The sequence below is a fragment of the Pyrgilauda ruficollis genome, unplaced genomic scaffold (genome assembly GCF_017590135.1).
Source record: "Pyrgilauda ruficollis isolate IOZ18807 unplaced genomic scaffold, ASM1759013v1 scaffold84, whole genome shotgun sequence".
Lineage (NCBI taxonomy): Eukaryota > Metazoa > Chordata > Aves > Passeriformes > Passeridae > Pyrgilauda > Pyrgilauda ruficollis.
The window spans coordinates 1,501,022-1,520,014 of NW_024530377.1; the positions used below are offsets into that span (position 1 = coordinate 1,501,022).

At 43.2% G+C, this 18,993-nt stretch overlaps 1 protein-coding gene across 1 annotated transcript in view; it reads left to right on the forward strand.

Annotated features, from left to right (window-relative positions):
- The window catches only part of PCP4 (Purkinje cell protein 4), a 47,300-nt gene extending 30,271 nt beyond the window's left edge, over positions 1–17,029 (forward strand). The window contains exon 3 of the mRNA XM_041487815.1: positions 16,224–17,029. Within this exon, the coding sequence (XP_041343749.1) occupies positions 16,224–16,351 (128 nt within the window). The 3' untranslated portion in view covers positions 16,352–17,029. The remainder of the gene's footprint in view (positions 1–16,223) is intronic.
- The last annotated feature ends 1,964 nt before the right edge of the window (positions 17,030–18,993 follow it).

The following is an 18,993-nucleotide window of genomic DNA, read 5'->3' on the forward strand; positions in this document are numbered from 1 at the left end:
GCGGGACCAGGTGTAGGAGGCTTGGTGGATGTTGTCTGCTCTCACTGCTGGATCTCTGTGAAGCTTTTCCACAGCTGTGCCAGAGAAAAGTGTCACAATTCTTGTGTAAGTATTTATGGTTTTCACAGGAGGGACCACGGAAATAAAAAGCAAAAGATTTAAGTCATGAGATGGAATCCTCCAGAGGTTCCTCAGCTCAGAACCATTCCATTATGGAAGAACATCAAAAGAAAATGTAATTTTTGGCAATTCCCTCCCATTCCTCCCCATGCCACGGGCAAACCTTGGGGACAGCACAGTCTAGAAACTGTTCTCAGATGCAGCAGAATTGTGTACATTTTTGGTCTCTATTCATCATCTTAAGAAGATTACTGCAGCTAACATTAGCATTTTTGCTATTACATGGTGGACTGGCTGAAGTCCAGACTGAGTTGGAATTAGAATACTTAGTTCTTTTCTTTTATTAGTTCTTTTTCTTCTTGCGGTAGATGATGGACACAAAAAAAGCCAGTGAAGAAAGCTGCATCAAGGGATACCAGTGCTTTGTAGTTTCTCCCCAAATAACTGTTTATGTGAGATTTTAATTCCAACTCAGTTTGGTTCTAAGTTTCAAGTTTAAATGAAGTTAAATATAAGCACATCCACAACTGACATTATTTTTGAGTGGGTACTGTGTGAGGCCACTAAGAAGTTACTGTTTCCCTCTCCAAACTATAAATATATCCAAATTTACTTGAAACTTGGCATGAAAAGATTTTATAACTACCATAAATTTGACCCTTGTTTTGAGTCTCCCACAGCTCTTTGGACACCACAGTAGTTTTCTGTGGCTGTAAGTAGTTTACTGCAGGATTCTGTAGTACATATTCTGTGGTGCATATTTGGGGCTGAATTTCTTGACAGAACTTGCAGAGTAGAAACCAACAATTAACCTGAGCTGAGTTAGAGAGCAGCTGCTTCTATTGTGCTGTGGATTTCTGGGGTTTCTGGCCTGGCAGAGTTTCTTTTTTCTGGCAAAAGGCTGAGGTGGTTTTTTTTTTTATTTTATTTTAGTTTATTTCAGTATAATTGCTAAGATAGGGAGTGATGCAGCCCAGAGCTGCAGCCTCATTTGCTGGTGTCAGGGATACCTTTTGTTGTTGTAAGTGATGCTGTCTGAATGTGACAAAACACTTGATAAGCTTGGCCAAGCGTGCCAGAAAACAAAACAAAAACCAAAAAGCAATATGGACTTCCAGCCCAGGCAGTTTAAAAAACCTCCAGGGTGTTCTGTCCCCACCAGTGAGTTGTTTCAGGAGAAAATCTGATTGATTTGGTTAAAAAAAAAAGAAGAAAGTTTTGCTTTTTGCTCGTCAGGAGAGGCTGCACAGATTGAGGTGAGCACTAGAAAACATTCAGATCGTGGTTGCCAGAGCTCTCCTGGCAGTAGTTTCTGCTGGTTTTTGCAAGGCCCAAGAGACATTCACTCAAAATATTGAAGTTTTTAACCAGTCACTGGCTTGTGTAAGCAGATATTTTCCTGCCATTGAGGCCCCTTGTTCCAGGCATGTGCTATGGGAGTGGGTGAAGGCTGTGGTGCAGTGGGATGCTCCAAGCTGAATCCAGACTCCTGGTCCTTCCTGCCAGGCAGGCCAGGCTGCTGTGATGGGTCAAGTCAGTTATTCCTTACTTTCTTCAGAAAACCTGAGGTTTGCCTTTCATCTTTTCCACAAGTAGGGTCTTCTCTGTCTGCCCCTCTTCCTGTCTCCCTCATTTCTTCTGCCTCACCTCTCATTCCTTCTCCTTCCCCAGAGAATTTTGTGTGTTCCCAGCACAGCCAGGTCCAGTGCTGCTTCTCCCTCTGACTGCCTCATTTCACCTCCTATTTTCCCAGGCAAATTTGCAGTCTGGTTCATTAGTACAGAAAATTCATTTGCCAAAAAGAAGGTTCCTGACTAATGCTCTAATTTGCGGTCATAGCGACCCTCACCTGAAGTTTCTCATTCCTCTCCAGTCTTATGAACAATTCCCTAGACTAGGTTTAAGGAAGGGCTAGGTGAGGAGACACCTGGAGGGAGAGAAACACATGTAAGAGACAAAGCAGTTTTTAAAGGAGCAGGAGGAGAGGACATAATTGGATTTCCTGAGCAAAAGAGGAGGAAAAAGAAATTTAATTGGTTCTGTTTACATTCAGATCTAAAGTTTGAGCAGTAAAGACAATTAGTTGGGTTTTAGTGGAACAGGGACTGGGGTGTCCTGGGTGTGTGGCATTCTGCCCATGCCAGCATTTTGGAGGCAGTGAGGGATGCGAGTCCCAACTTAAGTCCATCCTTGCACCAACCCAGCTTGTGTTTTCTGAAGCAGAACAGATGCATGAAAGGTTTAGTCCTTCTTCCAGATGCTTGTAAGCTTTGTCCTTGTAATCCTCAGAAACAGGGGGAGGAAGAATGGATCTCTCTAGATCAGAGAACATGGGCTGGAGAGATGATCTGAGGATGGCCAGCCTTGTGTGTCAGCTCAGATGCTCTTTCTGATCAGCTTTATTGACAATCTGACACATCTGTAAATCCAGACAGTCCTTAAAAAGTGCCTGTTAGGGTTTGAATTCACACAAGGGAAAATGTTTTCTAGAGAATTTTTAAATGAGTAGCAGAGATAAGTCGAGAGAAATCCTCAATATAGAATGTATAAAGCACTACTCAGATTAATTTTTGTCTTCCATGTAATCATTTTAAGTGACTCAACTGTTTTCAGTTTTTTTCCTGTGCTTAAATCTTCAAGAAGTCATTGGCAACCCTCAAAACACCAGCAGAGTAACATTCACCCTCTGATTTTGATCCCTTTTAAAGATCTTCCAGCTATCTGTAACTTTTATTTCATTTAGTTTACATTCCTTCATTGTTATTACATGCACTTATTTTGTTTATTGCAATCTGGGCTGGTGGCAAGGCCGATTAACAGCTGCTGAACTCTGCTGGTTAAAAGCTCCCTTTCAGTTGTACACAACCTTGCCAAAATCCAATTGCTCAGGCTGAAATTTGTCATTTTGATTGCTTGCCTCAAGCAGAATTATTTTGGAAGGGTTCAGCAAAGTCATTCCAGTACTTTCCAAAAATGAGGCTTGAGCAAAATGTTAGCACATCAAGAAATTAAAAACAATTTCTGGTGGCCTTTTGTCTGACTGCTTTGAGCCTTTGTCATTTTGAACAGAAATGTGAGATTTGTCATCTGGGATGTGACTTTTCTATCTGTTATACAAGTCCTACATTTGTGTGAACTCAGTGAAGCAGTTAATTATTTTTTTTTCCGTGAAAACTCAACATCATTGAGCCAAATAGTAAACACTAAAGCAATTAAACCAACACTGTCTTTGAAAGGCTTAAGGAAATCATAGTTTTCCTTAATTGCTGCCACATTCAGCGATGCTTTGGCCAGGAGCTGAAGCCAAAGGCAGGGTCGTGCCCTTTCTGTGCTCCCAAAACATCACAGTTGCTTAGGAAAAAAATGTGCCTCCTTGCTTGGGAGCAGAGGGTCCCAGAAGCTGGAGCAGGGAGGTCAAAGGATGGGATGACAAAGGAGTTCAGTAGGGCTCCTCAGGAAGCTGGACCACAGATGATTAGGCAGGATTTGATACTTTTGGGATGGGGACTGAGACTGGGAGGGAGGAATATGGAGTGGCTGGGCTGGAATTTTGAGGTTAGGGAATGTCCTGGAGCAGTTCTGGGGAGCAGGAGTAGCCAAATAAAGACACAGCACTGTTGAGGTCTGCTGGGAGCCGTGGTGAGCTTCGGGGCTGGGGCAGAGCTGCGATGGACGAGGTGGAGCAGGAGCAGCCACCACATCTGAGAGCATCAGAGTTTTCTCATTGTTCCTTTCCCGTCAGCTTCATGAATCCCACCCAAAAAATAGTCAAGTTCATTCCCTTTCCTGCTGATTCAGGAACAGGACAGCAGCCTCCCACCAGTGCCAGTCACTCCATTAAAACTGGTGTTAACAGTTCCAAGCAGCAGTGCTGAGGAGCCATGTGGGTGTCCATATGTTGCATCAAAATACATTTTTTGTGCTTTAAATTTAGGAAACACTGTGCTCCTAAGACCTTTGAAGTTTCAATGTCAAAAATTCAAGTTGCCCACTCAATGATTCAGTTAATTTTGCCTAATGGTATCAGTTCTTTTTGTCATTTATTAACTTTCTCGTGTTCAACTTTGCAACCTGAATGTTCTTTTAAGATAGCTTTATGTGTGCAATAAACTTAGAGCTGAAGCAGGAGGGAAACCTTTATCCCCCGGCCTCAGTCAGATTTTCATGTCAATTAGACTATCTGGCACAGGGTTTAATAACTTTCTAATTGCAATTGCAGCACTTAGCTGAATCAATGGCCACCCCTCCTGATAAAATTGATTTTAAATAGCCGTTGTTAAAAGGCACCAGGTAAAAACTTAGTGAGGTGAAAACCAAGATAAGATGAATAGGAAGCCTCCTTTTCTTCTAGACAGCTCATATTAATAAAACTTGCCTTTTGTTTTGTTTTTCCTTAACATTAAAAATAAAATTGAAATTACAGAGGAATCTTTCTGAGCTTCCTTTGAGATGTTGCAGGATGGGAGGATTAAAACCGGGGACAGTCCCTTCTGGAGAAGGAGGCAGAGGATGACAAAAGGGATTTGTTCCAGCTCTGAGGACTGGAAAGCATCAAGGCTGGAGGGCCAGTGTGGTACCTCACACACCACTTCTCTGGCAGCTCAGAAATGCACCACACTTCCAGCACGTACAACCTTCCTTTGTGTCCTCACTGTTCTGTGTGGGTTTGTTAAGTGCACCATCTGTCAGGATAACGAGACCATTTTCACTTCCCTGCTCCATAACCTCCTGATGTAGATAAAGGACTCGGAATATGGACCTGCTTTCTCCTTCTGCAGGGGCTTTATTGGAAAAACATGCTTGCTTTTACCCACATTAAAAAAAAAAAATAAAAAGATGTGTGGGTGTGATTAATCAATACACAGGCTATAAAAAGGTGGATGCTCCTCCTTGCTACACACCTGAGAATAAACCCACTGCAGGGCAGCATTAATGATCTACACTTTAGTCAGATGCTTGTCAGAACACAGAACTGCACTCTTAGGGGAGAACAACCCCTCCACCCTTTTCTGAAATAGCATCAGGTTCAAAAGAGGATGTTGCTGAGTCAGTGCCTAGGACCTAGAAGGTTTGGAATTCTGTTTTTTTTCATGAGGTGGGGGAAAGGGGGAAAAATGCAGAAGTAGGATTCGAAGTACTGTCTAGTGGCTTTGGAGCCTGACCTTGGTCATTATTTTTGCTGCTTTGGAAAGGCTTGGAAAATTACATTATCAGTCCTCACTCAATAAATACAGAGGCTAAAGGCAGGGACAAGAAATCCCACAGAGCTTTGGTATTGACTCCTTACAATTCCAGGCTTTAGCATCCCAGTACAGTTACTGCCTTTGGGTAATGAAAGGGCTGCTCAGAAGGACACCTTGCCCTTCTGGATTCATTCCCCCCCTCTTTTATAGGATCTGTTCACTGCCATTTTTTACTCCCTTATGCTAAACAGTAAATTGTCCTATGTGACAATAAGGTCTTTTTTATTACTCTGGGACAGGAAATTAGTGGAAGAGCAGAGCTGTGCTCCAGTTCTGCGTCTGAGCCAAGAGTCGTGTCCACCTCAGCATCAGTTTGCACAGTAGGGAAGGGGAAAGAAAAAAACATGGCAAGGATGTGTGGTGGAGCTGGATTTCTTCCATTAAGGAATGATGAAGTAGTAACTTACATGCTTTGGCATGTAAGGAACATGTGAGTGCAATTGTGCTGTGAAATCTGAATTCTCTGTTGAGTGCACCACGATGGGGAGCTGCACTATGTGGTGGTCACTGTGGTTTTCTGAGCTCTGCATGCAGATCCCAGTCTGATGTCAGTGATCCTTGGCTTGGATCAGCCATGAGAATCATGGCAATACCTTTTGAAGTGTTCTGGTCTTCTACAGATGGCCACCCAGCACAACTAACACCCACATTTAATTGTGGTCTCAGCACTGTTTTGGCTGCCTTGCCACATGCTGGCTGCAGCAAGGTTCCTTGGTTCAGCAAGGTTCCTTGGAGCACCTCCACCCTTCAGGATGGCAGCAGCCATCACCTGGCTCATTCTTAGCTAAGTAGCAGAGCAGAGGTTTGGAGTTTGCTGTAGCTGCTGAATTCAATTACAGCTCTCACAGAAACTGTCATTTGGCTGCTTGTTCACATGAAGCATTTGATATTGCTTGTCGTGGTGTTAGCTGTAATCCCTTATTAGAGGTATAGAAGGAGTCTTATTGATGTACACATAAAGGCACACAGTGTACACAAAAATTCACTATCTCTGAATTAAATTGAAAGGAGAGCGAGAGGTGCTGATACAGTTTTTTTTTGTCTGTTCAACTATATTTCTATTAAAAGAAAAGTGTATGCACAGTGTTCAGTCAGCTCCTGAGGGAGCATGAGAGGATCCAGATCAGCTCCACAACTGGCAGCTTCCCTGGCCATCTCAGCAGAGGGAACAAATGTTCATTCTGACCCTCTGCTGAAGGTGAGCTGTTCTCTTCTCCATCCCATGGGATCAGAGCACACAGCTGGAATTGTGGGAGAAGGTGTGCCTGCCTTTATTTTATTTTCTTCCTTCCTGGAGCAAACAAGATTTCTTAGCTGCTTCTTTTTACCTGGAATCTGGTTTTGAAATATTTGGCTTAACGAGCTTCTGCAGAATATGTAACATGGTTTTCCAAGTGGCTGTTGGGCAAGACAGCCTGAAACACACTCACAGTACCCTCCAGCGTTTAATTCCTTCTCATCCTCTTTCAGAGCCACACTGCCACTGGATCTTAATTTATCTCCCCTGTGCTGCTGTTTCAGTGTTATCCTACATTCTCCTGAGCAGCCCCTCCTCTCTTCCTAAGAAAGTTAAGCAAGCCAGCCTGCAGGGGAAATAAACAGAGAATGTGGCTTTTTGCGTTCAGTGGAGACATGTAAACTCAAATTAATGATTCTGTTCGGGTAACAGCCCAAGCAAAAGAAAACAGTGGAAATTTCCTAGAACCATCCCTCCTGCAACAGGGTTTCTTTGCTTTATGGTGGAAAACTACAGCTGGGTGACTGCTTTCAGGAGTCAGAGATGTTAAAATTCTGTACCTTTTGTGAGAAAATTTCATTCTGTGGAACATTCAGTAAAATTCTGGTCAGACTGAGTCTATCCAGCATTCTGGCTGAGCTTGTGGATGCTGGGGCAGAAGTGACAAAGCCAAGTGATGCAGGAGCATGTGAGACCCACTGGCAGTCCAAGTTTCATGGTAAATCGATGTCTGTCAGAATTTCCTGGTCTTTGCTCAGACTGAACTACTTTGGAGCTGCTCCAGAAGACTGGATTTTATATCCATCACATCTCTGGGGCTCTCCTGAAGGGATGAGTTTGGTTTTACAGAGGGGTGACAAACTTTCTTTTGCCAAACGCTCTCCTGAAGGAAGCTCTTAGAGCAGTTTTGTTCATCCCAGCCTGTTTTTTACCCTCTGGCAATTCTGTTCTGTCAATAAAGAACTCCAGGTACTTCCTTGGGCATTTTTAACCTCACAAGCTCCACTTCTACCCAATTACTGACTAGCTGCCTCCACAAGCATCCCCAAACTGGCAGGTAGTGCAAGATGTTAAAAAAACATGGTACATGTATTAAAGCAGTGGCTTTTTTTGTGGTGTGCTTGTGCTAAATTAATTTGTCCTATTGCATCATGAGCAATGCCCACGTTTGTGCAAATAAAAGCTGCACTGTTTGGCCATTATTAAAGTTGTTTGTTCCTTGCACTTAATCTGTGCAATAGAGTGCTTCTTACTGATAATATTTACAAGGCTTAGAAGATACTGAAATAGAATCATAGAATAGTTTGGATGGGAAGGGTTCTTCAAGCTCATCTTGTTCCAGCCACCTCTTCCATAGGAAAGGAACATCCACTGTGCCAGGCTGCTCCAAGCCCCAGTGTCCAACCTGGGCATTTCCAGGGATCCAGGGGCAGCCCCAGCTGCTCTGGGCACCCTGTGCCAGGGCCTGCCCACCCTGCCAGGGAAGGATTTCTCTGCAATATCTCCTTTGCTTCAGAATGTGATATTGAATGGCAGAGCTCAGTTCCTGTATCTTACCTCTGAGTGTGGGATTAAGTAATTTGTGATTAAAAGCTGTGATAGATTTTACAAGAGGAGAGTGTTTTCTCACTGTGACTTTCCAAGTGCTGATAAAGTAGTTTTTATTAAAATCACCCTGTAAACTTAAAATAGCCTCTCATTAGTTGCTAACAGATATGCTGGTATCCAGTGACTCCAATAAAATGCCTTTATTTTCCACTTTGAAGATGAGCAGGGCAAAGTCTCACTGTTCTTTGTGTGTGGAAAAAACCATCTTCTGCCTTCATACCACGGTGCTTTTGATTGATTCCTCTCCTTTGTGTGACTGACAGGTTTTGCTGTGTAACCCGTGCCACCTTCCCCAGCTCCTGTCACTTTGGCAGGCAGGGGTTTGATCCCCCTTTCCTGCCACTCCTGTGTGGCATGTTGTGATCGCTGCCACTTCTCCGAGCTCCTTCCCCAGCTGCTCTTGAGGGAGCATCCCTGGAAAGCAAAGCTGAGGAAGGCAGTGCCACACTGGAAGATAAAACCCTCTGGTTTTTGTTTTCCTGGCGAGTGCTCTCAGGTATCATCGGTCACCCCACAATGAACAGCAAGTGCCAACTCATTTTGAAGCAGTTCCTTTGCAATCTGGAGCAGGAAAATGTTTGGAAGTGCTGGGGGCAACGTCCCTCTTAGAAAACAAAATGGGTTGAGAGCCTTTTATATGGTTTTGATGCATGGCTTGAATCAAAAGGGCTAAACTCTCTTTCTCTCAACACCCCAGGGCTCCCACCCTCTGCCACCACAGTCCCTTGGCAGAGTGTGTGTGGAACAATCCCAGCCATGCCCGTGGCTGCACCAGCTCTCAGATATTTAGGGAAGCTGTGGATGATGCCTGAGCTGTGCTGGGGCCTTGGATAATGTGCTGGTGTCGAGGTAGCCCTGAGGAAGTTCTCCCGTTGTTATTTTAAACGTTACTGCTGAAGACACTTTTGCAAAGGTCAGAGCGCTGAGGGCTGGTGGAGGGGAAAGAATTTATTGTTCTGCATTTGTAACCACATTAGGGCTCCCAGCTCGGGCTGGGAGCGCCTGCATGCTACCATAATAGGGAAATAACTGATCATATATTAATCAAGCAGTCGAGGAGCCAGGCAGGAGGGCAGCTTGCTTCATGCACTGCTGAAATGCAGCTCCCTCCACAGCAAAGCTGGGTAAAGGCACTGTGTTTAACTGGGAAATGAGAACTGGAAATGGCAGAGGAAATTAAAACCACGTTGTAACAATTCCCATTTCAAACTTGGCTGGAGCCTTGGGCATCACGGGCAGCTGCAGAAGGAGACTCCCACAGCTCAGGGCTGAATTTGGGAGGAGGATTTTGGCATCCTGACCTGCAGGGGAGGCTGAGTTAGGGCTGGGTGTGCTGTCCCTGCTGTGGGGCATCGTTCTGCAGGGACACAGGGACTGACAGGAGCTGGACTGCCTGGTCCTTGGGGGTCCCTTCCAAGGCAGGAAATTCTGTGATTCTGTGTCAGTGCCAGCACTTGATCCCCAGCACCATTTCCCTGCAGATCCCAGAGGCTCTCCCTGAATTTGCCAGTTTAGCACCCCTCTGACACAGCATTTTGGTGAGAGATGAGATTGTAGAGCTGAAAACAGGCTGGTTTTATTTGCTAGGCGCCCACTTAAACTTGCACAAAGTTTGATCTCCATGGGAAATGTGAATTAGGGCCTCTGGTTTCACTCCCAGAATGCCTCCCATGAATTATGTACCTATCTGTGCATCAGTTATGTGTTTGTAAACCATTTTAAAAGGCTGGCAGTGATCCATTAATTACTTTGACGATGAGGAATAATTGCTTAAATAATATTAGCATTTAAGGAAAAACAATATTTGTCTCTATATTAATTGTTGAGCAAAATCAATTCATCTGTAGTTGGCTACAATCTACTCGAGAATGCAATTTTTGTAAACTGAATTTTATTGCTATTCCTTTCCGTTCCATTATATTATTCCAATGTACATATTTTTTGTGCTACTTCATTTATCTTATGTCAGAAATAATATTCCTGTTCTCAAACATTATTACAACTAGGAAAAAAAAAAGATTAATCAGACATTTCAAAAGCTTCATGCTGAAATAACATTTTTAAAATTATAGAAGAACAACCATTATTTTTTACAGCAAAACTAATTTTTCAAGTTCGAGATAACAACACCATATTTTGAAAGTAAAGGTCAATTTGAAAAATAAAAGATTCTGGTTGCCTAATAAGGTCATGTTCTTTGTAACAAATTGTAATTTACAGTTGAATCAAATGATATTAATTATTTCTGGCCTACTTTGAGTGATATTCTGGGGCCAGTTGGTGTAGTTCAGATAAAAATAGATGTTACATTTAGTCTTATCATTAATGATAACCTTATTTTTTTCCACATGGAGCTTTTGAAGTCTCAGGACTGCTGAGATCCAGGGGTTGCTTTTCACTTTCAGAGATGGTTCCTTTATGGACTTTACATTTCCCCAGCATCTTCCACCTTCAAAAACCTGAAAAGAAAAACCCCTTGTGTAAAGCTGTAATTCCCCACCATCGAGTGCCTCTCTCCTGACAAACACAACAGGGAGCCCTGGACTCTGAAGGTGGCCCTGGAATGTCTGCGTTCCTTTTGGAGGGACAAAACAGGAACAGCTTTAGGAGGGATGGAGTCCTTGTCACAAAACAAGCATCTCACCCTGCAGCACTGCTAATGAGCAGGAAGGAAAATTATTGTTGTTCCTAATCTAATTAGAGAAAAAAAATCTGTGCTTATTAATGAAGAAGCGGAATGTTTGTGGCCAAGAAGGCCACTGGCAGCTGGGCTGGATGAGGCTCCTCTAAAAAATGAGTAATTTACTTCCTCACCCTCAAGCAGATACAGAGGGTAAAGAATGGCCAACATCAGCTCTTGGTTTTTAAAACTGTTCCTCATGAGGAGTTAAGTGTGGCCTCCACACCTCTGAGCATCCATATGTTTTCTCCAGCTGGCTGGTTTCTCTGTGGAGCCTGGGCAGACAAAATGACTCTTCCCATCACATAAAGATAATGCTGCACATGGATGTCAACATCCATGTGATTCCTGCCCATTTTGGTCCTCGTTAATTAGCGGCTGTTCTGCCTCATTGGACAGGCTGGTGTAATAGCTTGGGATAAAGATTGTCACAGCTTGAAAAATCTTTGGAGCAGTGGGAGGTAATGATCCTGCCTGAGGCAAACACTGCTTCTGGCCCTGTGATTCTGTCCCACACTCCATTGAATCTTTTTTCCCAAACACCGCAGTTTAGCCCCTGAAAAATGCAGTATTTTTATGAGTGTATTCCATCTTCAGTCTGTCCCATAATTCCTGTTAGATGTGAGCAGGGTGAGCAGGGGCAGAGGATGGCACCCGAGACATGAAATGCCAGGTAGAGGCTACAGCCCATGTGGTTTTTCATGCTGAATGGTTTTCCAGAATGTGACAAGCAATTTCTGTTTCATCTGGAAGATGGGAATTTCTGAGAATAAAGACTGAGTCCCCTTTTCCACCCCACTAACCTTTTCCCTTCCCTGAGCAGTTTTGGGAAGGACTAGTCTGTTCAGGCTGTGTTCAAATGTCACAAAAGACTGCTTTAAACTTTTGGCCCATATGGAATAAGCAATGTTTCCTTTTTCCAGCATTATCACAATTCATTTTACTTCATAGCTGAAAAGTAAATGAAAGAAATAGCTGGAGGCACATTTGTGAATAATTACATTTGCACCACATTTCTTCAGAGTTTGATGGGTAGATTTATGTGTAAGATTTTATTGTTTTCCTTCGGCTTCATTATCCATCCAGTGTTTGCCATGGATCACAAGGCGCTGTAGCAGATCATGGAGGCAGCATTCTAATGCTGTTTCATCTGGAAAGGGAAAACATAGATCTTTGTTTTTCAGCTGCAGCAGTGCAAGATGCTGGGAGACTTGGAAAGCAGCTCATTAGTTGCTGCTTCAGGCTCTCCTGCTGGGATGAGTGCTGCCTGTGGTGAGGGAAAACCTGTGCCCTATAAATTGTCTCTGACTGCAGCCCTGCAGTGCGATGGAGCTGGGGTGTGGGGTGCCCCGTGTCAGCAGGCAGGTGATGCCCCAAGGAGTTTTGCATCAGATCAGTTTTGATCAGATTTGCCTCAGTTGGCACCAGAGCCAGTCCATGGTTAATTGTGATTTTGGAAAATCCATTGGGTAACAATCTTTTTTTATGGCCAACAGCTGCTGGCAGTGATCAGAGCCCAGCAGGGGCATGCACTGGCTGCCCTGGGTGTCAGGGTGTCAGAACAGGCCAGCAAAGTATGAAGGAATCTTTCAGGGAAAGCCTTGAAATAGCTGAGTTTAGTGGGAAAGGTCAGGGGGGTTTATTTATTATGAGATCACCCCTCAGAAAGCAGAAAATTCAGGCCAGGGCTTATCAGCCATCTCTGAATCCTGTAAAGTCACAAGAAGTTTGTGAGTTTAAGTCTGTTGACAACAGTTTTGTTTTCCCTGGTTTTCTCCTGGCAGTGGGTGTAGTCCAGGGATCCTCAGATATCCATGTGGAAGGAATCATGTAATTTGGAAAGTGAAAATACCAACAGAAGGTTGTGTGTGGCAGAAGGTGGGGAGGGAATCCTGATCCACCTTTATTGCCACATCAAGGTAGCTTGGAAGAATGTGGTTTGTTATCAGAATGGCTGGCCCCCACCAGCAGGAATAAAAAAATCAAATCCAGGAGTAAAACCTGTGCCAAGTGCTTACCTGTGCTCTGGCCTGCTGAGAGCAAGAATTTCCTGGGTTTTCAGACCATTTCCAAGCTAATTATCCCTTGTGAAAGGAAAACCAGGAGTGCATGAAAGAGGAGCATTTCTACAGCCTTGCTTTCGGCTCTCTGCAGAAATTTAATGATTTGAGGACTCAAATCCAACAGCCTGCACTCTTGAGATATGTGAACAACTACTGACAGGTGAAAGTTACTGTGGCATGGGTGGATATGGAGTAGGAAGGGTGCAAAAAGGCTTTCATCTTTTTTATCAGTGCAGTGAGGTGATTTCTGGTCTGTGCAGGTCCTGGGCCCAGGCTGGGTTTCCATTGTAATTAATTGGTTAATTCTTAATTTGTAGAATCAGACAATGGTGTGGGTTGGAAGGGACCTTAAAGATCACCTGGTTCCAGTTCCTCTGTCACAAGGGAGTTGGAACTCCTGCTCCCAACCAGTAAAACCGTGTTGTTTGCAGGGTGTGACACTTTTTAAATCACAAGGCTGCTTTTAGGGAAGCAGCTCAAGGTAAAAGCTAAAATTTTATTCCCTTAGACAAAGTCCAAGCTGGCACCCCACTGAATTTTCTCTCCAGATTGACAGTCCATCTGGTAAAGTATCTGTGTTGTGACAGGTATCAATAGGAAATGGTTTGGGGAGAACTCCAAGAAAATCCACTCCCAAAATGTGGGAAATACCCAATCCAGCTCTTTTCAGTTTAACATAGGACTTAAACTATTTAAGCAAATATGTCTGTGCAATTATATATTAATGTATATTCTCTCTGTATGGAAATATGGATGGACCATCCATGTATAAAAAAATGAAATATGGGCATAGGGAGAAAGAAAATTATACAGATATGTTCATTATATTACATTACCTATATAGATAACGCACATGTTGTTTTATAATGTATATTGTGCACATATGTGTAATCATTATATTTCCCTACCATCTGCTAATTATGAATTTCTTCTTTATTAATAGAAATATCTTGGCCCTTTTGAACACTTCTGATTTCTTAATTACAAGTCTAAGTCATGGCTGAAAACTTCTTACCCTAGCATTTCTCCCTGGTGATAGGAAAATAGAAATATAGGAAGAGCTCATGTGGAATTTTGGTTTTGATGTCAACAACTGTAGGTCAAAAAAAATAAAAGGAAGTAAAACCTCAAGGTAGTGTGAGTTGTTGTATTACAGTTGATTTTAAGGCAGTGATGATGGTACACATCAAGCAAAGATTTAAATGTCCTGGTAATTTTAGAGACAAATTACAGTAAATGCTGCATTTTCCTAAGTCTTAACGTGAGATTGCTGAGTCACAGTTGCGAGTTAAGACAGTGCTAAAACTTGGCTGTAATAGGAAATGAGCTGTACAAGCCAGATTTCATCAAGAGGTACAGACCCAATTGTGTCTATTCATCCACCCATCTGGTTTTCCCAACTGGCATCTCCAAAGGACAGCAATTATTCCACTGAAAGGCTAAAATCGATGGATAGAGTCCACTTCTACTGTTAGGTTGCCTTTAACCCATAAATACCAAATAAAAATCAGTTCCAGTTTCTCCTTGGGCTGTGTCACTTCTGACCTTCACATCCCTTTCCCCACGGAAGATAAACTATAATGTATTTCTGTACTTAGGGTGGTTGTATTGCTTGAATAGCTACACAAACCATGCAGATTCTCAGATTTAATGGCATGATTCTGTGATTTAATGACATAAAGTTAATGGATTGATTTTGTTCCACAAAAATTTTTGTTTTGATAGCTTAGCTTTTTATTAGCCTGTATAATAAAAATTGGTGAGCTCTCAAGCTGTTCTTTTTTATCCAGATTTTCTCTTTCTTCTTCCATTTTCATCTTCCTTCTTAAATGTTTATTCTAAATAAAACCAAAAACGAAGTGAACATTTATCTTACATTAGCATAGCTGCATTTATTTGGTTACTGTAGTTAAATTTAAGTCAGTATGGGATATTGCAAAACCTTCCCTTCAAATATTTCCTCCATTTAGAGTGCTCCATAGAAAATGGACACAAAAACTGCCTTCTGAGTAAGAACCAGAACTAAATGTAAGAAATCCTGCAAGACTCATGCTAAAGCCATGGAATGGCATCCCTGTTTTCTAGTGTGCAGGACAGAGACAATGGGGCACAAGTTTATTTTCATTTTAATAATACATTGAATTGAATACATACTTTTATTTGCATTGATGCTACTTGGGGATGAGCATCCTGGAGGTATTAATGTCAAGAATTAAAAGCAAAGTGGTTCAGAATGGGTGAATTCCCCCAAGAAGAGCTCCCTGCAGACTCCTGGTGTGACGTGCACTGCAGGCTGGCACACAACAGTTGCATCAGTGAGTTTAACAAACCAGTTTATGGTGAAAAACCCGGTGCTGTGACAAGGTTAGTGGGGCGAACGTGTCCTCCCACCAGCTCAGTCCAGGCAGTTTAGGGTTATCTTTGCAACCAGGGCAGGAATTTTCCCAGGGCTGCACTTTTAACTTGTAGGTGGGTGAAGGAAAATTCAGCAGAGTCAGCTGGGTTGTCCACGTGGAGGCCGAATGCAGCTGAAGGGAAAGCTGAGGCCTGGGAATAAAGGAAGGCAAAGAGCCAAGGATTGAGGATGAAAGACAAGAGCAGAGCCTGGAGAGAAGTGAGGGAAGCAGCACAGTGGTGGAGAGATTGGACATAAATGATTCAGAGGGGAAGAGCTGTGCGTGTTGGAAGGGATGAGGCAGGAAACGAGTGGAAAGGATGGAAATTAGCCTTAGGAAGTATTATCTCTTCCTCTCATGTTGGAGGTGTGATAAGAACAGGGTCTTTAATGCCTCTACTTTAAAATATTTTAATCTGCCTCTTTTTTTAGAGTAAACATAGAATAATTTAGGTTGGAAAGGAACTTTAAGTTCTCCCTGCTGGGTGGCACGGAGGAGTCCCTCTGTCCCTCCCCCTTGGCTCCCTGGGCTGGGGGGACTTGCCCAGATGCTGGATGAGTGCTGAGCACCCTCTGGATGTTGCTCCTCAGTGCCCAGCTCCCCAAACTCTGTCACTGGGAGGGGTTGGAGGTAACTTGTGCCAGGCTTTTTCCCTGAATCTGTTCCCCTTTGCCATGGCTGTGTCTATTGATGCCTTTTCCTTGGTCTGAAAATTGAGAGCCAGATACAGTTAAGGGATAAAGGGCTTTTACCTTGGTACTTAAAAAGGATCTTTGGGAAGAAGGAGAAAGAAGTAGAATTTTCCACCTGTGCTCTTCAGTGATCATCCCTGTCTGAAAAAGCTGTTGATGTCTTTGTTCTGTTTCCTTTGAGCAGATGGGCAAAAGAAGGTCCAAGAGGAGTTTGACATAGACATGGACGCGCCAGAGACAGAGCGGGCGGCCGTGGCGATACAGTCCCAGTTCAGAAAATTCCAGAAGAAAAAAGCTGGGTCCCAGTCCTAGTAGCTACCTCACAGCTCAAAACAAAGTAATCCTGAGATGATTTATCGAAATCAGAAGTAACACAAAGATGCATGTACAGAAATTATCAATATTTAAAACCCCATTGGCAGATAACAACCCATGAGCTTGTGTGCGACTTCATCCCAGATGTTTCACGCCCATTATCCTCTGTAACTCACCATTTTACTTGATGTTGTAATAAAAAGTTAGGGTGAAGTAATTAAAGTGTCTGCCTTCATCTGTCTTTCCATATTAATCCAGCAAGTGCAGCGTTACAAATGAACCCAGCCCAGATGCCTGTTTCCCTCTCCACCTAAAGCTCGGAGTCATAACAGCACCGTATGTTGCAGGGATTTTTGCTGAGGGATGAGATAGATGCATCTCAGCCCTGCTTCCCTCATTTGGAGAATTCCAGCTGCCAGCAAAATGTGAAAATAAAACGACTTTCTTGTAATGAGCTGAAAGTAAAAAAAAAAAAAAAAGAAAGAAAAGTTGCAGACAGAAGCTGGCATGAGGGGTGTAGGAAGCAGGGAGCAGTTTATTTTTGTCTTGCAAGTGTCAATAAAGTGGTTTGAGTGGGGAAATTGTGCCTGTCCTTCCTCTTTGCATGATAACATTCAGAGATCTTGGACCACATTGACTGTTATGGAAAGTAAATAATAAACCAGACACAAAATACCTTTGGAAGTTTGGGATTGATTTTTGTCTGTAAAAATAGAAACTGACCCTCTAAACTCTTATTTCTTGATGCGGTTTTTCAGTCTCTACATAATCAGCAACTGTTTCTGTGCCATCTCTCTGTTTCCATATGATTTTCAGTGTTTGAGGAGTAAATCATAACAGGCTTCCTGTGTCCATTTGCACTGTTCTGTATTCAGCTTTGAGCCCCTTTATTGCTGTGTCAGCCCAGCTTTGGATCAGCAAAAAGCAGCTACAACGTGTCTGAAATGGGGAGGTGAGTGGTGACAGCCTGCCAGCCTTTCACTCCTTCAGGGGGCACAGATCCAGGTGTCATTCCCAGCTCTGCCCAGGGGGATTCTCTTCTTCCTCTGGCACCTTCCACAGGAGTGTTTGATCACCAGGGCAAGGGACAAATGCATCATTAGTCACCTTCAAACAGAAAGCCAGAGCAGGGGGCAGGAACAGAGGGAAAGGGGGGATCTCATGGCCTTCCCACAGGAGCCCATCAGGACAGCGGTGCTGGAGAGGTGCAGAGCTGTGGGATTGCAAAGGAAAAGGAAAAACCTTCTGCAGGTTAAGGCACTTGTGGTGCTGGGCATCATTTTAGAGGTGGTGCCAAGAGCTCTGGCCCTGTGCTAGTTACAGGGAGCCCTGAGGGATGCTGAGCAGGAGAAATCCTGTGGGCAGTGAAGAAAGTATGTGCAAATATGATTTGTGAGCTGCTTGAGGCTGGGAGGGAAGGCACAGAGTTTTTTAGAAGTCATTTTGGGAGGGAACACCCAGACCCTGCTGTGGCACCTCTTTCTGTGTGTCAGGCATGACTTTCCCACTCATCACCTGCAATGTCAGTGTCCTCCAACCTGCAGCTCAGTGCTTTCATCGTTTATTTTTTTTTTTATCAGCACTGCTCCTCTGCATTTAGGAATTTCACAAATAAACCTCAAATAACAGTGCTGCTGTGCTCAGAGTGTGGTTCGTGGAGGCCCCAGTTCCCCCACTTGTCTTTCACAGCAACTGCTCACCATATAATGATAGCCTAAGCATAATAATCTAAAAATTGTAATGGCTTTGGATTGTTTTGGTGCCATTTTGTTTAGATGAACATATATTTGTAATAAAAGACTGCATTTGTGTTCTGCATTATGTCATTTGAAACAGCATGAGCTCTGTAATGGCTACTTAATTGAATAAAAACTATGGGTAAGCACTAGGCTTTTATATTTGATCTGACATTCCTTAGACTTATATTTCCTACACAACAGGAATAATCATATGGTTGGGACACAGAGAAAATGATTGCATTATTGAAGCACAGCTACAGGGGCTGTTAGTAAATGAATTATGGCTCTTTCAGCAGCAGGGCTTTTCTTCAATGTGCAGTTCAGAGTGCATCTTGCAGACACAGCCCTAATGTACAGAGAAACATAATGAGGAAACAAGTGACCTGCCATGAAATTTGGAATAATTGTGGCTGCCCCTCTCAGACAATTTCCTTTTCTTTTTTTATAAATGTGTTTGCACACAGATTCATGTTCCCAGGAGAGCTTTCTTGCTCCTGAGTCTTGCTCTTCAATCATCTTTTGCCCATATCTAAGGTGACAGCTGTTAATTTCTTTTCTTACCACTAACTCACACTTTTCAAAGACCTCTCTGGGTTTGGCTGAGGTGAGAAAAGGAATTGGATTCAACCAGAATGGGTGAGAGAGGACAGTTAAATATTCCAGGGATAATGTGGGTCTTTTAACTTCCAGACACTCACAGAGCTCTGCCTGATTGTGAGTAACGCAGTAATGGAAAGAAAGATTTAAATTAGGGGCCTGTCTGTGCTGATAACCCCAAAGTTCCCATAGGTAGCATGGAAGAATACTCAGAGCAGAAGATTTTGCAGAAAACGGGGTTATGGCTCCCACCACTGACACCCACACCCTCCCCAGACACATCCATGCTGCCTCTGCTCCAAA